General features: G+C 43.2%; 1 protein-coding gene across 1 annotated transcript in view; it reads right to left on the reverse strand.

Annotated features, from left to right (window-relative positions):
• FKBP9 (FKBP prolyl isomerase 9) overlaps window positions 1–21396 on the reverse strand; it is a 48581-nt gene that overhangs the window by 13259 nt on the left and 13926 nt on the right. The window contains exons 2-6 of the mRNA XM_084786994.1: window positions 15805–15950; window positions 14790–14979; window positions 13959–14104; window positions 10778–10967; window positions 6158–6303 (exon numbers count right to left, since the gene is read on the reverse strand). Coding sequence (XP_084643120.1) covers window positions 6158–6303; window positions 10778–10967; window positions 13959–14104; window positions 14790–14979; window positions 15805–15950 — 818 coding nt within the window. The remainder of the gene's footprint in view (window positions 1–6157; window positions 6304–10777; window positions 10968–13958; window positions 14105–14789; window positions 14980–15804; window positions 15951–21396) is intronic.

Below are 21396 nucleotides of genomic sequence, written 5' to 3' on the forward strand. Positions count from 1 at the left end.
AGCTGAGCAGGACTGGAGACTGGCTCAGCAGTTAAGAGTGCTTGCCGCTTCTGAAGAGGACCTGGGTTCAAGTCCCAGCAACCTTTGCTTGACTTTATTTAATCCTGTTCACAGAAAGCTCTTGGACTAAAGGTGTGTGCTAGGGATGAACTACACTACAACTAGAAACAGGTTTTTCCAGTACACTGTGTGTGTGTGTGTGTGTGTGTGTGTGTGTGTGTGTGTGTGTGTGTGTGTGTGTGTGTTGGGGGGGTGTTGCTCACAGTCTGATCAAATATCCTGCAACCTGTCAGGGTCACTGAAGATGGACTGATGGGACAGGGGATATCAGACGTCTTTGTTTCTCTTCCCTATGTGACAGTAAGACCCTAGCCAAGAAGAAAAGCAAGAATGTTGTACATGTGTTATGAGTTTTTATTTTTATTTTTTAAATCAAAGTTGGGCGTGGTGGCGCACTCCTTTAATCTAAACACACAGGAGGCAGAGGCTGGCCGAATTCTTTGAGTTTGAGGCCAGCCTGGCCTACAAAGTGAGTCCAGGACAGCCAAAGCTACACAGAGAAACCCTGTCTCAAAAAGGAAAATTAAAATGTCAGTTCCTGAGCCTTGTTCTGAGACTTTTAACAGTGATCCCAATATGGCCTGGATTCTGAGGATAGTGAAAACAAGAGACCTGCCAGCCCCGCTGCCACTCAGCGCCCTGTCAAGCTACAGGTGATTCTCATCTTCGCCAACACTCAGCAACCTCTGTCCTTGTGGACCAGGTCGTTGTGGTCTACAGAGCTCCCGGCCAATCAGGGACACACTGGCACTATCTCAAAAAACAAAAGAAAAACGAACTATGTAAACAGCATCTGATTAACTAACCTTTCTCAGACATAGATGCATAAGTAAGTAGGCACTAAACGTGATAAATGTAAATAAAATGACCCCTTCATGCTGCGCTGGGAAGCAGGGGCTGTTAATGGAGAAAACGGATCAGGCTGCAGACCAGCTCATTCCCAGGATCTGCACCAGCTTGCCAGCACTCTAATGATGACAGTCAACTCCTTTGACACAAACATCTTAGTGAGCTGAGAGACAGACTCATACCCACTCAGAGAGTTCTGTGTTAGCATTCAGCTTGCTTGTCAGCTTCTAGGACATTAATGTGGCTCAGTGTCCCAGGTGGCCAGTTAACTCAGAGACAAGCATGCTAGTGTGGGCATCAGTGAGGACCTAGGCTCTGTGTGGGCAAGAGTCACTGTGTGTTTTGTTCTCTGATAGGCTCCCAACACCTAAGCACAACATGGGCATGAGATCACTAAACCCATCTTTGATGGACCACCAAATGGAGTGTCTCAGCCTATAAAACAGACCTTAAACTCAAGACAGTCCTGAGCCTTCCCTCACCATCACCACCACACCCAAGAGCCAGGAAGGCAGACACAAAGGCTGCTGGCTGGCTGGCCCAGCAGAAAACTCTTTCACTTCCTGGTAGTTACTAATTCCCCTCAAATTCTTTGGAACATCCAGTTTGAGTTCTCAGTTCACTACATATGGAACCAGTAATTGTTGCCTAATGGGGACTTGCCCTATGACATAGACATGACATAAATAAAGCTCTGGGTCAGATGCCTCCATTCTATGGCCTTAAGCAAGTTGCTTAACAGTTATGGGTCTTGCTACCATATGTAAACAGTGATTGGCGTAACACTTTCTTTTGTGTGTGGTCATGTTTGTGTGAGTACATGCACATGTGGGTGGACCAGAGGCCAAACTCAGTGTTATTGTGTCATGAGTGTTACTTTTCAATTTTATTTATTTATTTATTTATTTATTTATTTATTTCTTCTTTCCTTCCTTCCTTCCTTCCTAATACAAGGTCTCCCATTCTGGAACTCAGAGAGTCATCTAGGCTCACTCAACGAGCCTCAGGAATCTGTCTGTCTCTGCCTCCTTGGTACATATACCAAGCCCACCATACCTGGATGTTTTGCTTGGGTACTAAGGATCAAACTCTGGACCCCAAACTTGTATGACAAGCCTTAATACAGTAATACTGTCCACCACTGTTTCCAATTTTCAATGAGTTTTTTGGTACAAGAAGTCCCAAAGGGGTTTGGGAGATGGCTCAGGCACAGTAAGTTGAACTCAGATCCCCAGAACGTGTCAAACTCTGGCGACAGAATACATGCCTGCAGTTCACTGGCTATTAATCTAGCCAAATCAGTGAGCTGTAGGCCCAGAGAAACTCTGTCTGAAAAAATAAGAGGCAGAACAATCAAGAGGAGAAAACTGATGTCAACGTCAGGCTTCCACCGAATGTGCACATGCATGCGCAACCGTCTATGTGCACACACATCTACAACACGTGCATACAGTCCCAGATACAAGTGGGTAAAATAGCAATTATTTTCCCTCACTCTCCTCCTCCCTAAAATGTACTTAAAAGACACTTTGGAGGAACAGCAAACCATAGGGAGGTTCACTTCTCTAACATGAAAGCCACACTTAAGAGCTGCAAATGCACATGAGTGTCCGAATTCCAGGACTGTCCTCACAGAACATAGCAGGTGGCAAAAAAAGACCAAAACATTTCCAGGAGTCCTACTCTTCTTTTACTAACCCTAGGGGTGAAACAGCTACAACAAAACAAAGTGTTGGCAGAGGCTATGAGCCCCGGAAGAGGCTCACTGTTGCCACAGATTTTACAGAGAACTTTGTTAGCAGCCAGCACTCAGGTGTGCTGAGAAGAAGACACAAGCTAGGCCAAATTGCATCCTTAAATGTTCCTGGGCCAGTGTTCCAGGGATCACCTATGTAACCCTCCCCAAATGTCACTGAGTACTAGTCCAGAGCACTGGTGCAGTACCCACCCAAGAACACCTGGGCTTTACACTTCAAGGCATCCTCCCCACCATGACATGTGATTTGATTCGGGATGCCGCAGTCTCTTACTCATAACATTTATGACTCTTTGGATGTCTTCCAAAACCCCAATTAATTCTGTGCAAAGATCAGTCTCATACTTGATGAACAGCCAAAAAGGAAAAAAAATACTTTAAGCAACTGTCTTTCATCAGTGTGTTCTTTTCTTAAAGACAGGAAGACTTATTCTTCAAGTCATAATGAAATATGAATACTAAGAAACTATCTACCTCTGTGCATGGTTGTCCAGAAGTAAAACCTGGCACAGTATAAGACAATAAACAGGACATGAAGCAGGGCTTATTTTACATACCCATTCATTCATTTACTTGTTTGTTTGCCTAGTCATTCATTCATTCATTCATTTCATTACTGAGGATTGAGCCCAGGGCCTCACATATGCTAGGTAAACATCTCACCACTGGGTAGTATCCCCTATCTTTCTTCTTTTCTTTTTCTTCTTCCTTCTCCTCTTTCTTCTCTCTCCCTCTACATCCGTCTTTCTCTCTTCTCTTTTTTGGGACCAGGGTCTCACACAGCCCAGGTTGGCCTCAAAGTCACTCCTTAGTTGAATATAGTGGTTTGACTGCTTAGGAGGTGTGACCTTGTCCTAGGAGGAGTGTCACTAGGTATTGAGCTTTCCTGTGCCATTCCTAGTTAGCTCTTTCTGCCTCCTACGTGAAGAGCTTAGCTCTTCTTTGTTGACGGTGTCATGAGTCTATGCTGCTACACTCTGCCATCATGGACTCCAACTCTCTGAAACGATAATCCCCAAATAAACTCTTCTACAAGCTGCCCTGGTCAAGGTGTCTCATGACATCAATAGAAAGTAACTAAGATGCAGAAGATGACCTTAAACTCCTAAGCCTCCCACCTCTGCCTCCTAAGTACTGAGATTACATCAGGCATTACCACACCTGGCTCCAGCTCATATTTATTAAGCTATCATGTCTTATGGCCCAGAAAATCAGAAGTTTAAATAAAAGAGGAAAATTCTTCTCAGTTGTATCCTCTAGTTTCTAATCAACTTGATGTGTCTTGAATCCTCTGTGAGGAAGCCTCAGTTTTCCAGGATCCATATGATATGTGAAGAGAAATCAGAAGACGGTTAACAAAGTAAGTATATTCAACCAATGAGATCAGCCAGAATTCCAGCAGCAAAAAGACTATAAAACCATGATTTTAAAAAATAATAATAAAATAAAAAAACAAAAAAACGTGTCAACTTTTCCTAAGGAAATCTAAGCAAGTCAGCAAAAAGATAATGCAAGCGAAAAGAAAACACAATATAAATACTATGTAGCTATTAAAAATATCTGTTGGTGGGCTGCAGAGATGGCTTGGCTGCTAAAGGATAGGCTTACAATCAAAAGATAACTGTTGACATAAAATTGTTCACAAAAAATGAGTGAAGAGAAAAATTACAACACAATATGATGAAAATATAACTTCTCTTTCAATATAAATTAGTACAGGTAGATATTTTTTTTTTTCAGCTCTGTCTTTGGTAAAGGGCCTGCCTATGTAGCCCAGGCTGGACTTGAATTTTCAGTTCTCTTGCCTCCACCTCTCTAGCGCTCTGGATATAGGCACATCCTCCAAACTTAGTGCATACATTTCTTTTAATTTACACATACACCCAAAAGTCCAGAAATACCTACTACTGAAATAAAATTTTACCACAAATTTGGGGGCTTGAAATTGAAAAAAAAAAAAACTGGGCTGGGGATGAAGCCCAGCAGTAAAGTGCTTGCATAGGAAATACAGGGCCCTAAGATCTATGCCCAGCCTGTAAGAAAAAGAGAGAGAAAGAGAGAAGAGAGGCAGGAAAGAAGGAGAAAATACAGGAGAAATAGGAGGGGACAGGAAGAGTTGGGAAAGAGGACAAGCAGGTGGACACAGTTCTGGAAGTCAGGGGCATAACCTACAGGCACTGGCAACGGTGTGCTCTTTTTAGAGGCCTTAGGAGAGTTTCCCTTATTTCCCTGCCCAAAGGTGACCTGTATGGTCAAGCTTAGTTACTTTCTCCTCCCCAGCTGACATCCTGCCTCCCTCAAAGACCCTCCACGCACTTCAGGGCCACCTGGAAAACCCAGAACACTATCCCTGCTTCAGGGTCCTTAATCACCAACAAACACCCTCTTAATAAGGAAATATCTACAGGTTCATGGACATTTTTGATGTACTATACTTATCACAGTAGCATTAATTTCTCAAGATATGGTTTAGGGAGATCTGGAGGTATTATTCATCTTTTTAATTTTTTAAAGTCTTACAGTTAACATATATTATTTGCATCTATTTTGTCTTGTTTCTTTCTTTGTTCATTTGTTTGTTTGGGGTTGTTGTTGGTTGGTTGGTTGGTTGGTTTTGGAAGAAGGCCCCATTTAGATCAGGTTAGCCTCAAATCCCTTATGTAGCCAGGGATGTGACCTTGAATTCCCGATTCTCCTGCTTCCACCTCCAGGGTGTTGGGACTGCAGGCCTGCGACACCACACTGAGCTGCTTCTACAACTTTTTAAGGGAAGTTTGCTCTCAAGGTGACAAAAATGTTCAGAGAAGTAAGATGATTACTACAAAACTCATTAAATTTACTAACATTTCTGAATTATACAGTTAAATGGGGGAAATTCTTAGTGTGCAAAATAAAAAAACGAAACAAAAGGAGGTGAAGTTACACTTATTTCCAACCACTTAATTTAAAATAAATAGAGAAATATAAAGGTAGATAAAAAAGAGAGTAAAGGTTGAGAATGGAAAGATGGCTCGCTAGTTTAAGAACACCAGCTGCTCTTCCAGAGGACCCAGGTTCAGTTCCCAACACCTACATGGCAGCTTACAACTGTCTATAACTCCAGTTCCAGGGACCCTGTATCCTCTCCTGGCCACCTCAGACACTGCATACACACAGTACACTTACAAACATGCCAGTGAAATACTCATACCCATAAAATAAAAATAAATATACAATAATGATCATATAGTTACATATATGTTAGTAAAATGTTAACAATTGATGAAACAAAGTAGAGTTCACTATACAATTCTTTCAACACTGGTGTAAAGTTTGCATTTTTTAGAAAGAAAATGAAACTGGGTATGGAAGCAAGCTGCAACCAGGCAGCTCTAGAAATGCAAGCCATCAGTGAGTCTTCCACTGGGTTTGGCTTCCTTGTTTTGTCTCTAGAAGGGCTGATCTGAGCAATACGGAAGCAAGCAATTAGTGAGAAGGGCAGGTAATACACACCTCTTCCTTCTTCTCCATAGCCAAGGTGAGGAGGGACCACAATCCTTCGCCTTTCTCCAATGCAAACACCAAGCAAGCCTTCATCCATCCCAGGAATCACATAGCCCTGCCCAATGTACGTGTCGAAGGTGTGGTTCCGTGAGTAGCTAAGAAGGAAGAAGAAAAAGATGAGGTCATTCATAAGGGACATGCACAGCAGCTGTAGAAATTACTCAGAATCCTGATGCCAAAGGCCAGCAGGCAACTCCACATCTCAGACAAGCTAAACCACAGAATCTGAGGTCATAGCCTAAGAATATGCTCTCCTGGAGTGAGTAGCCACAAAAGCAATATGTTCTACTTCCTATGCATATGGTCATATTATAAAAGGAATGTGGGTCTGAGAAGCAGCCACACACAATGGAACTGATAGGAGTTGCCTATCTCCTTCCCAGTTCCCTATCTGCCCCTGGTATTTACATATTTGCATTGTTCCATCTTTTCTTTATCAACCCAGTACTACTAGTCTTCCTCTGATTTTTCCCTTCCCACTCCTACCCAAAGCAACAGCATCCAAAGTACTCCTACCTCCTACTTTAACTACTGTTTAAGCCATGATTGTGTGGTTTATCGGGTGATTTCATAGTGGGCCTTCCCTTTGGCAGTAATTGTTTGGGAAGATAGCATTCTACTCTCTAGAAGTACCATGGATTGAGTCTGGTGGCCTCCGTGCCATTAAAGCAGACAAGAATGAAATCAAGCTACTGAAGCCCAGTCCCTCTTGAGCACTGCAGACATTTCCACTGAAGAAATAAGGGTGAATTAAGGTGAAAAAACAAAACAAAACAAATTACAGTGTAAAAACATGAGGACCGTGTAAAACAAACACAACCTGACACCACCACAAGTTACCAATTCCACAGGATGGTCTACCTAGACAATGAAGTAGAGGAAATCTCAGGCAAAACATTCAAAAGAATAATTATTTTCAAGGAAATCAAACAGAATACAAACTCATGAATTAAGAGAGGACAGAAATAAATGAGCAAAATAAGTCAATACAGTATATAAAAGTAGGATTTAACTAAGAAATACTGAAGAGACAGAAAGGAGATGGTTCAGCAGTTAAGAGAGAAGACCTCGGTTTGGCTCCCAATGCTCAGAGTAACAGCCCAAACCCTTCCTGTCCCTGCAGCTCCACCTGCAGTTCCATGGGAACATGGCCTGTGCAGACACCTGCACTCACGTGTACATAATGTGCACACAAACACACATACATAGATGTAATCTTAAAAAACATCAGAAAACTGAAATACGGGAAAAGAAATTTTCAGTTTGTCATATACATTGAAGACTCACCATCAGACTGCCCCAAGAGGAATATCGGAGCTTGAAGTCACAGTAGAGGAAGTGGAATACTGAGACAAAAATAGGTTAAGTAATAGACAGAATATTCAAGATCTATGGAACATGATTTAAAAATCAAATCTTGGCACAAGAAAGGGAGACGAATTTCATGTTCAAGGCATAGAAAACATTTTCAATGAAATCATAGCAGAGCTAAAACATTATTTCTGGTGAACAGCATTTTGTTCAGAGCAGTGTGCAGAATGTAATGCTCTTTTGTAAGAAATGTTTTATGATTCTTAAAATAAATTTAATGAATTTGAAAAATAAATCATAGCAGAAACTTTTCCAAACCTAGGAAGCAAGGTACCTAGAAGAAGAATGTCACTCAGGCAGGAACAGAGAGAACTTTCCCACGCCATATTATAGCCAAAATACTAAATTTATAAAGCAAAACTTAAAATGTAAATGGGAGAAATTACTTCAGCAAGATCAACCACAAAAGGATTCACTTCTTCAAATCAATAAGAAAGGAACAAATTATAATACATCATTAGAAAATTAGGCAAAAAATAATAATAAAAGATTTCCAAATAAATATCTATATAAATATCCAAATACCATCAACAAACTTCAGATTAAATCTTTAGGTACAATTTTTCTCTTGAAAGTTACCAAAGTTTAATGTGTTTTGTTTTGTGTTTTGAAACCAGGATAGCACCAAAACTTCCAAGTAGTAGGGTTGAAGACATAAGCACCTGGCTCTTCCTTCTTAATGATACCCAGAGAATGTATATCAAACACTCTAAAAATATGTGTAAGAGGATGGAAAGGAGAAAACTGTATAATTCTACTTTAATTAAGAATACATTCAAATTACACACACATAACCTTTGACCGAAACTGGATACAAAAGAAAAATTACTACAACTCTTTTTAAATATCAAAGCCTACAAAAGCCACAAAAAGGACTGATTGCATAAGTTTAGAACAAAATCTATTCAGTGGAATATTGCATTGGTTAGGATGGGTGAGATCCCATTGTACTCAAGAGGAAAACTGCTCAAAACCTGCAGAAACAATAGTACCATAGTGTGGGCAGAAATCTAATATGCCCAGAAAAGGCTCTCTCCATCTCTCTTCCCTTCCCTTCCTCCCTTCCTCCCTTCCTTCCCTCCCTCCTTCCCTCCTTCCCTCCTTCCCTCCTTCCTTCTCTCCCTCCTTCCCTCCTTCCCTCATCTCTTCAACAGGGCCATCGTTATGTAGCCCAAGCTTGAGCTTAAGTGATCCTCCTGTCTCAGCCTCCCAAGTGCTGGGAACACAGGTAAATACCACTCCCCTAGGCTGATATAGTCTCTAATTAGAAATGTAATTCCAAGGAATAAGGGATAGAAGTGAAGTGAAACATAGAAAGTAATAACGAACATGCATTGAGAGATTTCTTTTTGTAACAGAAAAGCATAAAGCCAAATGCAATAGGAGAATTATTACATCAGCAGATTACACCCGCTCAGTGGGAAACTACACAGACATGAAAACTAAGTGAGTTCTATTGATGCACCAATATGGAAAAAAAATCCTATCGTGGAACAGAATTACATATAGTGTGTAATCTTTTATGACACGCAGAGACATACCATATCATACTATACACCAAAAAGGGAAGAGACTAAGACAGTATAGACACGTGCTTGTATTAATTTGAGGGTTGTTTGTTTCTTTGTTTGTTTTCAAGACAAGGCTTCTCTATGTAGCCTGGGCTGTCCTGGACTCTCTTTGAAAACTAAGCTAGCCTCAAACTCACAAAGATCTACCTGCCTCCACTCCCCTGCTAGGATTAAAGGTATGGGCCACCATGCCCAGCTCATCTGCTTCCATTTATATTAAGACACACACACACACACACACACACACACACACACACACAGAGAGAGAGAGAGAGAGAGAGAGAGAGAGAGTATGAATAAAGAAACTATTAGAGCTGCATGCAGGGGTGTGCACCTGTAATCCTAGTATTTGGAAGACTAAGCCAGGAGAACCACCTTGAGGTCAGAAGTTCAAGACCAGTCTGAGCTACACAGGAACGCACCACCTCAAAACATTTTTTAAAAGGCTTGGGTTGTAACTCAATGTGAGGCCCTGGCATTCAATCCTGAGCTACAAACTTATAAAAATGGTTAAACTGGTGCTAGAGAGATGGCTGAGCAACTAAGAGGGCCAAGTTCAGTTTCTAACATCTACTGTGTAGCTCATAACTTTCCATAACTCTAGTCCAAGAGATTCAATACTGTCTTCCATCCTCTGTGGGCACCAGGCACACATTAGGTGCACATACAGAAATGCAGGCAAAACACTCACATACAAAAAATAAATAAATCTAAATTAATTAATTAACTAACTAAAATAGAGCAAATGGGGCAAATAGAAAGATATACTGAATATATTCATTTACTACTTAGTTTTATTTTGAACCCTGTGACCACTGTTTTTCATAAGAAAAAGTAGTGGGGAAAAAAAAACGTAGAAGAGCTCTTAATAACAAGAATGAGTTACCCAATAGAAAGAATACCATAGCGAAATTCTTCTTTGCTGCTTTGGATGCGTAGACAAATTAGAAGTCCATTACCTCAGAGACGCGGAGGCTCTGTCACTACTTGTTTACAGGAAGCTAAAGGAGTGGTTTCAAAGCTAACATGCCAGCTGAAAAAACAAGACATGCCACAGCTTGCCACGTGCACTGTGCACTGCAGCCACCTGGGTAATTGCTGATGAAGAGTAATTAGCCTCGCGGCACCCGTTCAGAAAGGAGCTAAATGCCTAGAGCAGTCTCCTCCAGCTGGGTGTCCTCAACACTTACACAGCACTTTCAATGCCTTAACTGAACCGTCATGGGGAATGTGTTTGAAACAAGAAAGAACTCGAAGCTGACGTTTTAGAGAGCTCAAGTGCTACCCAAGGTCGGGAAGCCAGGGCAGCACAGAGCTGGTTGTTTGTCCACTGCATCTCCTTGCCCTCACTTCAGTCCACTCCACATCCTGGAGTCTACAGCGGAACTCGGAGCAGGATGGAATATAGCAGGTGTCTCGGCTAAGGCCCTCCTGTTTTCTTTCAGGGACATCAAAACCAAGAGACTCTTCTAACCACCTAGGAACAAACTCAGAATCTGAAAACAGAGACCTGTACTGATGATTAAAATGAACCAGCAGGGACGGGGATATTTCAATCACGGTCTAGCATGGTTAGTTGGACTTCACTTAGTCGGATGTTCTGGTGAGCGAAGAGTAGCTTCCTTACCTGGAGTCAAAGAGGGTGCCGTCCAGAAACGTGCCATTGTAATGGTACCTGAGGAAGTCCCCACTCTGACTTCTTCGCTCACAGTTCTCAGGGACGACCTTGTTCTCAATAGAAATGCTATCCTTGGGGTTATGGAGGTCCAACAATGCAACATCAAAGACGAGGGACGCCTGCCCAGGAATGTCTTTCCCTAGAGTGAAATGGAGGAACAATTCATTCCAGACGCAAAATTCAGGAAGTGCTTCAAGCACCGCTCACGCCCTGTGTGCTGCTGTTCCTCGTTCCTTGAAGTTCTTAAGCCAAGAAACAAAGGCTCCAGGCTGTGTAATTAATTGCAGGGTTGCACCCTGCTATCTAAACGTGGGCTTAGTGGGCACAACATGAAGCCTGACTGGCTGAGGAGGGGCAAGATGACGGGAGACACATCATACCACCATGGCCACACCTCAGATGCTCAGGCTACAGTGAGAAGCTCTCTGTGGGAAGTGACCCAAACCCATCCGTCCTGTGGGCTCTGTCTGAGCACAACTGCACTGTAATCATTCAAATGTGCACACTGCAAACCTGTGACTTTGCTCTGCAAAATACTACACAGTCTTATTTTCTAAAACCAAGAGCTGCTTTTTTTATGTAAAATTCTTTAATCCAAAACAATATATAAATAAACAGAAGTTAAGTATGTAACAAAGGAAAAAGATACACATAATCCAAAAATAGTTTTTCCATCTTTTCTATCTCATGTATGCATGGTGCTGCTACTCTTGAATATTTCTGTAGTCCTCGGATCTACATCCATGGATTCAACCAATCTCAAAGCAAAAATATTTAAGACAAGAAACTTTGTCTCAAAAAACCAAAAACAACAAAAAAAAAGTTATGACTATAAAACAAGACACAGGTGTAATCTCAGTACTGGGGAGATGGAAGGTTATGAGAATTCAAAGTCATCCTCGGCTACATGAATTCAAGCTCAGCCTGCACTAAAAAAAATAGAGATTAAAATAGTTTATCTGTCCTGAGCACATATACTTCTGTTGTTTTTTTTTTTTTCATTATTCTCTGAGCAATACAAAATGACAATTACTTACGTATATTGTATAGCAATTCCCCCTAGAATTAAAACACTTCCTCTAGGAGTGAGAGGGCACAGGAGGTAAAAACAAGCCGCATGTTTTATGTTTTCGGATAAAGAGAATAAAAGGAAGTTTCTTTAGTGTCTTCTAGACACAAAAGGATTGGCACAGATATGAACTCACAGGAACTGTGACAGCACACACAAGACCTGCACAGGCTCAAGCCAGACAAAATCCCAGCACTGATTAGGGGAAGCGAGCTCCAAGTCCCATCCTTACCTAGAAGCTATTTGCAGTGGGTACCTGCTGAACAAGAGAAAAGCAACTTTCTCAAATGACGTGTTAGTGAGTTTATCAAGCACACTCCAGGGCAGGTCCCGTGCCCAAGGGTAGCTGGCCAACACAAAATGGGCTACATGGTTTTTTTTTTGTCCGTTGTTTGTTTTATTTTGGTGTTTTTGTTGTTGTTGTTGTTGTTTTGTTTTGATTTAGTTTGTTTGGATTTTTCTTTTTTGAGAGATAATAGAGCATGAAGTTGAGTGAGTGAGTTGATGAGGCAGAGCTGGGGAAGGGAAAGGATATGATCAAAATATCTTATATGAAAAAGAAAGTTTTTAAAAAGGAAGCTTGTTTGATTTTGATTCATTGTCCTTACGCTGCTAAAGATCAGACCCTGCAATGTGGAAAGGCTGAGCCTCGTCCCCCAGACTCCGCTCTCCTTTGCCTTACAGACCACAGAGGCAGAAAACAGCAGGGAGAATATGACATTGGCTATCATAAGCTCTTCCTCAGCACCGGGTTTTCATTTGTATTCCTTTTTGTCATGTTTCTCTAAAATGGGGTCTTACTTACCAGGCTAGCCTTGAACTCACAATCCTCAGGCTCACTCTCTAGACACACTGCTATTACATGCGTACACTGCCACACCTGATCTCATTTCTATTCTTTATCCATGAATGCCTACTACTTACATGCCTAAAAGTCTCTGTTGTGTCCAACCATCAGTATGACCAAATGTGTGAAATTTAATATGGATAACCACTAAACCTTATTTATCTAGTTCTGCCTTCTATCTCTCTTAATAAGACACTAATTATTTTATTTCACTTTTCATACAGGGTCTTCTGTGTCCCAGGTTGGCCTTGAACTTAATATGTAGCTGAGGATGACCTTGAACTCCTGACCCTCCTTGCTTCCACCTCCCAGGTACTGAATCAGAAGCACGCACCTCCATGCGCGGGGGGATCAATCCCGGGCTCCATAAATGCTAGGCAAGCAGGCTACCAACCCTACAATAGCCACAGACAATGTAATGTTTTGAGTTTGTCCAAGTAGAACACATTCATAAAGCAACAGAAGTAAAAAGCCAGGAAAAGCGTCAATTCAGGCATCAGTAGCTATAAATCTTTACCTTGATGTTTATAGACTTTTAAGCTGACTAGATTAAATCTTGCCTACATCAAGAAAGTGAGAGAAGCTGGTGTCTGGGGCTGCAGGGAAGCAAGGCAGGGAGGGACACAGTGCTTAACATGAGCACCAACAGGCATGATCGAATACAAATTCCAGACAGGAGATAGTCCCGACAAGCATTGTCAAACAGCCCACTCTTCAATGGTGGGAAGGAAAGGTATCTGTGTAGTGGCTAAGGAGCCCTCCTCAGCAATATGTGGCTCTTGTATGCCTGAAGTGTGAGGCTGTGACCAGAACTGAGTTTTAATTTTAATTCACTTCTACTTAAATATAAACAGCCATAGAGGCAGTGTTGGCCTAGAGCAAAAGGCCTGGTGCATTTCAATGGACACGGATGAACTGACCACTACAAATACAAGTAAGGACAATGAGGTTACAGAAAAATAGCTCAGAGACGGCCCAGGGGGTTGAGAGCACTTGCTGCTCTTGCAGAAGACTTGGGTTCCCAGCATCCACATTTAGCAGCCCTCAACAGCCTGTGTCTCCAACCTCAGGGGACCTGACGCCCTCTTCTGGCCTGTGTGGGCAATGCACTCGTGAGGCACATATACAGACAAGCAGACACATGCACATACTCATAAATAAGAATAAACATATAAAGATGAATGAGAGAAGGTCTGAGAAAAATAAGGGCTTACCATCTCCCTCTTCTCCATAGGCCAGAAAAGGGGGGATGGTGATGATCCGTTTCTCCCCAACACACATGCCCAGCAGCCCTTTGTCCATTCCAGGAATCAGCCATCCAATTCCCACGTATGTATCATAGGTTCTCATGCGATTGTGGCTTTAAAAAATTAATAATAGCAACAACAACAATAATAAACAAAGAAAAGAGGAAGGAGTTGAGTTCCATACCATTTCTGACTCATCCCTTGGGACTTTTGTTTTCCAAATCTCAGGTAAACAAAGAACCCACCCTCATTCCTAGTTACAAGCATGTCTCCCATTTTTTTTCCCTTGATGTTAGAAGAAATGAAATGTGTGTGTGTGTGTGTGTGTGTGTGTGTGTGTGTGTCATATATACCAGCAGTTAACATCTATCCTACACACTGAACACACTGTAACGACAGAAAAACCTGTTGAATTCCCTGGTTTTTATCCTAGCCACAGGACTTCTCTAGACTGTCATTTTCCCCTTCCATTCTCATGGGCAAACTATATAAATGAGTCAAATACTCACAAGCTTACTGGGAAACACAGCTCCTTCTCTTAAGTGGAGATTTCAAAATATGGTTTAAATGAAATAATTAAATCGTTTAAATGGGATTTTTTAAAATTCTTTCTAAGCTGTTAAAATTTGGCTGGCGCCACGGAGTATCTAACACTAACCCACATGATACGGGGAGGGATTTGGTCCTAGGTGTAGTTCGGTGGGATACATTTTCTGGTTTCCTAATGAGCATAGAAAGAAGACACGACAGAAGGAATCAAAGGGCACTGCATGCTCCTCCAGCAACAGTGGGACTCACCTGGAATCAAAGAGCGTCCCATCCAATAACGTTCCGTTGTAGTGGTACCTCACAAAATCAGACACTTGGATAGTCCGAGGGCAACTGGGGGGCTTGAAATACGTCTGAATCTGAACCTGGTCTTCAGAATTCCAAATATCCATCAGGAGTACATCAAAATGAAGAACTGAGTTTGGAGGGATCACACCGGCTGGAAATGAAAAGTGCGTTCACACTGAAAGACTGCCCTCTTCTGGCGACTCCGAGATTATCCACAACTCCGCTGCGGAGTGATTATTTTCTCCATGTTGTAGGAGGAAAAGGGTACAGCCGACCGAGGAAGCCAACGAAAAAGTTACGAGATGTACTGGGTTTCTCCCCAGAGCTGTAAAAGCATAAACAGTGGCTAAGGAGAGAGGAGCCGTGCTCTGAGGAGCTGCCTCCAGGTTGTACGGAGAAGCAGCTTTCAAACGGCACCGCCCAGGCTACAGTGGGCTTCTCAGGGATCCAGCTGCGGCTAAATCACTGGCACTCCGCGAAGTAAGCCCTCAGGCACGCTTCTGTAAGGGACTCCAATAAACTCACTGGTTCACCAGGCTGCATTTAGGTGGGATCTTTGGACTGCTGTCAATGACCTAAGGTTAAATAAACATTTGTTCACATCCCACAGGGGGGAAAAGTCAGTTGACAACTACTGCCAATGTGAACAGAAGCCAAAAGAATCCAAACCAATCACTGATGCACAATCCGAAGGGCCAGTTATTCCTCCCAATAAAAAAGTAAGAGAGAGAGAAGAAAATTCTCCTCTCGTCCTTAGGTATTCCTGTGCTGGTACTTTCTTCCATATCTAAGCGACAAACCTACAATGGAAATGCTAGCTGTGGGTACTGAACCTTTCTCCCCCACGCCGCCGCGCCCCTCCCCCACCTCCACTCCCCAACCCTCACTCCCCCACCCATATTAACGATGCCAAATTCTCCAGTCAGGTTGCCTGTAGAGCCAGCAAATGTGTCCGTAAATACAGAGTAAAACTTACAAACTCCTTCACTTCCATAGGCGAGGTTTGGGGGAATCGTCACGAACCGCCTCTCGTTCACGCACATTCCCACCAGAGCTTGGTCCATCCCTGCAATCAGCTGGCCTTTTCCCACAAACACGTTGAAGGTGGAGTCTCTGTCGTAGCTGATGACCCAGAAGGTAGGGAGAGAAATAAAAGCCTTGTTATTGCCATAGCGAAAACAGCTTCCTGACGGTCACAGCAAAGGCAAAGTCCTGCCAAGGAGGTACGGCGCCAGAATTTATCCTCACTGGACAGTGTATAATATATAATTACTATATATAGTAATATTAACTTGAATATGGCAAGAAATGCACTTAAAATGTTTGCCACACAAGCCTGACAACCTGAGTTTGACCCCCCGAACCCACAGCAAAGGCAGGGAAGTCCTGAAAGTTGGCGTCTGACTTCCTAAGCACACTGGGGCACATGCAGTAAGGGAGGAGGTGCACATTCTAAACGCTGACAGGCAGGCAACCAAAACAAATCATGGCTGGGATTTATGCCCTTGCTCTTTAACGATAAATTCAACAACCGACGTTTTGTCTTCCCGGAGATGGGTTAGATAAGTGATTTGAAAGATAGATAATTTTTTAAAGATTTTTAAAATTAATTAATTAATTAAAAAGAAAGATAGATAAACGAAAGCCAAGACAAGGACTTTGAAAGTACTTTATAAACTGGCAGGGAGACCCATAGTTTCAAACATTGTAATTGGGAAAAAAAACAAAACAGCTGCACATCCAGGCCTGATAGCCCATGTGTAGTATCAGTTACAAAGGAGGCTGAGGAAGAAGGATCACAAGTTCAAGGCCAGCCTGGGCAACCTTGTGAAACTGCCTCAAAATTTAAAGGCAAGGAGGTGAAACAGGTGCCTAGAATTGCAAAGCCCTGGATTTAGTCCCCAGTACTGGGAAGGGCGAAATTCATGTAAAATACAGAAAAATAAGCAAAAGAAAACTTGCTGCAGATCTCAGTTTGCAATAAGAAACAACGGAAACAACCCAAGGATATGGCCCTGGCTTTATTTTAGTCAGACGTACAGTAATATGTGCTGTGGTCATCTTAAAGTCCCTACTCACTCACACAGAAGAACAGATAGTCAGAGTAAGTGAGCTGCAGGCCCAATGGGATGGCTCAGCTGGTGACGGCACCTGCTGCCAAGCCTGACATCCTGGGGCTCCAGGACTCACATGGTGGATGCAGAACACCACCTGCCACAGAACACCCTGTGACTTCTGCATGCACGCTGTGGCAAGCATGCACACACACACACAAGCACATGCACACACACACACACACACACACACACATGCACGCACAGACACTATAGGTAACAGAGCTACAGTGTAAAATGGTAACATTTTCCATTTACACATATAGAGATACTGCACTGTCTGGTCTTGGGTGTCAACTTGACACAAGCTGGAGTCATCAGAGAGGAAGGAGCCTCAACCGAGGAGAGGCCTCCATGAGATCCAGCTGTAGGGCATTTTCTCAATTAGTGATCCATGGAGGAGGGCCCCGCCCACTGTGGGTGCTGCTGTGCCTGGGCTGGTGGTCCCTGGTTCTGTGAGAAAGCAGACTGAGCAAGCCACGGGAAGCAAGCCAGCCAGTAAGCAGCACCCCTCCGTGGCCTCTGCATCAGCTCCTGCCTCCGGGTTCCAGCCCTGCCTTAGAATCTGTCCTGACTTCCTCCAGCGATGGACTATGATCTAGAAGTGTAAGCCAAATAAGCCCTTCCCCCCCAACTTCCTTTTTGGCCATGGTGCTTTGCGACAAGCAATAGAAACCCTAAGACAGATACTACAGAAAGATCCATTTTAACATCCCCCTCCCGAGAGAGACAGACAGACAGACAGACAGACAGACAGACAGACAGACAGACAGATAGACAGACAGACAGAGATAGACAGAGAATAATAACTACTAGCACTTTCTTTGAGTCTGTGCCACCTTTCCTTCCTTCTGAAACATCTGCCTTTTCCTCATTTTCTCCAAACGAACCACTTGGTCGAGCAATGGAGCCAGCTTCCTCAAACCAGACCCCTTCAACATCCCCTCCTACTCTTATACCCCACTTTAATCACTTTCCTTTCTTCAGGGTCAGTGAACGCCACGGGATTGCATGCTTAGGTCACACTAGAGCACAAAGGAACATGTGAAGCGTCTGCACACATCAGCCATGCTCCTCCACGCTTGGACAAATGCTACCTCCTGGAATGCCGGCTCTGGACTTTTGCTTGAGCATGGCCATATCACAGAACCATCTTCACAGCCATCCTTGAGATTATGAAAATGAAATGGGGAGCAAGGCTTCCAAGACGCCTGAGGCACACCACACATGGGAGCAGCAACAGTGCCCAGGCAGGAAGTGTCTTTAGAAATGCATTCCTCATCTGCAGAATGCAAATACGGTTCCCAAGTTCAATGCAATTTTTAGAGTTGTATACACATCCTGTTTTTATGATGTTAATTCGTTTTCTAAGAAGTTTACACATTTAGCATTGAATCCTATTTAAGAGTCCATTAAACTAAAATAAAATGCTCATGGAGTCGGTCCGGTGAGATAAGAATATTGTAGGTACAGCTAACAGATCACGAACCATCCCACTTAAAACTACTGTAAGCATAAAGAATTTTCAAATTAGCCAGGCGTGGTGGCGCACGCCTTTAATCCCAGCACTTGGGAGGCAGAGGCGGGCAGATGACTATGAGTTCGAGGCCAGCCTGGTCTACAAAGTGAGTTCAGGACAGCCAAGGCTACACAGAGAAACCCTGTCTCAAAAAACCAGAAAAAAAAAAAGGAATTTCAAATTAAATTGAGAGTGTTTCTAGCTTTGTTTTCCTTTACTTACTTGTTTGTATTTAATTTTTAACATTTATTTTATGTGTATGAGTGCTTTGCCTGCATGTACGTCTGTACACCACATGAATGCCCGGTGCCCACCTCAGATCCCCTGGAACTGGAGTTATGAACAGCTGTCAGCCACTACATGGGTATTGGGAATCAAGCCTGGGTCCTCTAATAGGGAAGGCCGTGCTCTTAACACAGGAGCATCTCTGTGGCCCTATTTTATTTTTGAGAACTTCATATGTGAGCCCTGTGTCTACATCTCTCCCACCTCTTCCTTCCCCCTCAAGCCCCTCCCACACCTACCTCCCAAATTCATGCCCCCTCATCTAACTATTACTGTTGTTGTGTGTGTGAAGGAGAGCCAGGGGGACCGAGTCTGCTGAGGAAACTGGGTTTGGGACCCTGTAAGAGGAGCTGCTTCTTGCTCTAAGGGGTTGGAGGGCCAGAGAAGAAAAAGTCTACTCAGGTGAGGGTCCCAGCCAGACCAATCAGGAAGAAGGAGAGGCAGTCCAGCAGGGAGAGGGCCAGGGAGCCTATAAAAAGGCCGACCCAGAGTTCCTGAGCAGCCTCCACCTCTAGGCCCCCTTCAATCACCTTGCCGGGAGCTGTTCATTCTAACAGTTTGTCCTTTGGTTCTTTCCGTAGCTCAGGATTCTTTCTCTGCAAACCCAGCACTGAGATCCCCACCTACCACTTCTACTTTCTGGGATCAAGCCAAGTTCTCCACCTTTGAGATGCTCTGACTCCCAGAGTCACTTTCTTGGCATCTGACATTGTCCCTCCTTTTTGGGATTCAGCCTTCTATCTTTCGCAGAGGTCCAATTCTCTGTCCATCCCAGGGAATAAACTCTGCAGATACCCTAGATGACCATGCCTCACCCCACTACTCCTGTACAATTGTGTGTGTGTGTGTGTGTGTGTGTGTGTGTGTGTGTGTGTGTGTGTGTGTGGTGTGTATACATTTAACATTTCTTATATAAACATGTTTCCAACGCTGACCACTTGGGACTGGCCATCCTGTATGGGAGCTCACCCATAGAAGAAACTGATTCTCTTGGCAGGAATTGACCACTTACAGCTCTTCATCTGGGGTGAAACTACGTGGCATTTCCCCATCAACACTGGTATATCAGCTGATGTTGTCATTATGCATATCTCATGGGTGTGTCTTCCCTAAGAAACATTATTTAACAGTGGGTATCGTAGGGTTCTGGCTCTTAACAATCTTTCTTCCTGCTTCTCTCTGAGCTTTAGGTATAGCGGCAACATTGCAGACTCAGCAGTTAGGGTTGGGTGCCCCACAGTCATTTATTCTCTGCACTTTGGCCAGTTGTGAATCTTTATAATAGTCTCCATCTTAAAAAAAAAAAAAAAAATATATATATATATATATATATATATATATATATATATATATATTCTCCATCTCCTGTTTTTAAAAAAAGCTTCTTTGATAAGGTATGAGAGCTACAGTTATCTGTGGATAATAAGATAATGGTGTCAGATGCACTTAGCAATTATACTGGTTTAGGAAAATGGTGGTGGTAGGTTCTTCTCTCAGATCTATGACCTCTCCAGCCCTGGCTAGGTGGCTAGGTTTACAGTACCAGGCATGATTCTTTCCTGTTGAGCAGGTCTTAAGTCCAACTAGACAGCTGTTGATAACCCCCAAGATAAAAGTGCCACTATTGCACCACTGGAGATAGCGTGCCAGGCTGGTAATTACTGCTGTTTGTAAGCTTTACAACTGGCTAGCACTGATTGCTTCCTTCCCTTGGTGGCTTGTGCAGCACCTTCCTTCTAGGTCAGATGCAGCTCTATTCCTCCATGTCCTGTGAGTCTCACCTTCAAATTCTGGAAGGAAACCAAGGAAAATGGCAATACTCCGTATTGTTTCAGGAATCTCTTGTATTCCTCTGACCTGCAATTTGTTGGATGTTTCCCAATCTGGCCCTGGGATTTGTGTTCAATGCAAGACTCTTGAGGGAAGCATGCATACACACAAACACATACATACATACATACATACATACATACATACATACATACACACAAACACATATTATATATGTTTCTTGAGACAGGGTTTCTCTGTGTAGCCTTGGCTGTTCTGGACTCACTTTGTAGACCAGGCTGGCCTCGAACACACATAGATCCGCTTGCCTCTGCCTCCCGAGTGCTGGGATTAGCTATATATATTTTAAGTAAGCATATATCCTACCATGTTACTTCATGGCTTTTACAAACACCCTTCATGCTATTTATGTCTGCTTCTTCATGCTCCCCCCTATATTAGCCTTCCTTCCCTGCCCACAGCTAAAGTCCCTGTGCACGTTTTCCCGTCATCCTTCATAGCATCCCTCTCCTACTGTGCACGTTTTCCCGTCATCCTTCATAGCATCCCTCTCCTACTGGGCACGTTTTCCCGTCATCCTTCATAGCATCCCTCTCCTACTGTGCACCTTTTCCCGTCATCCTTCATAGCATCCCTCTCCTACTGTGCACGTTTTCCCATCATCCTTTAGCATTCCTCTCCTACTGGGCACCTTTTCCCGTCATCCTTTAGCATTCCTCTCCTACTGTGCACGTTTTCCCATCATCCTTTAGCATTCCTCTCCTACTGGGCACCTTTTCCCGTCATCCTTCATAGCATTCCTCTCCTACTGGGCCCCTTCTAGACTCCTTTTCCTCCTTCTCCATTGCCCCATAGTTCT

This window comes from Acomys minous (assembly GCF_964271855.1).
Source record: "Acomys minous genome assembly, chromosome: 6".
Classification (NCBI taxonomy): Eukaryota; Metazoa; Chordata; class Mammalia; order Rodentia; family Muridae; genus Acomys; species Acomys minous.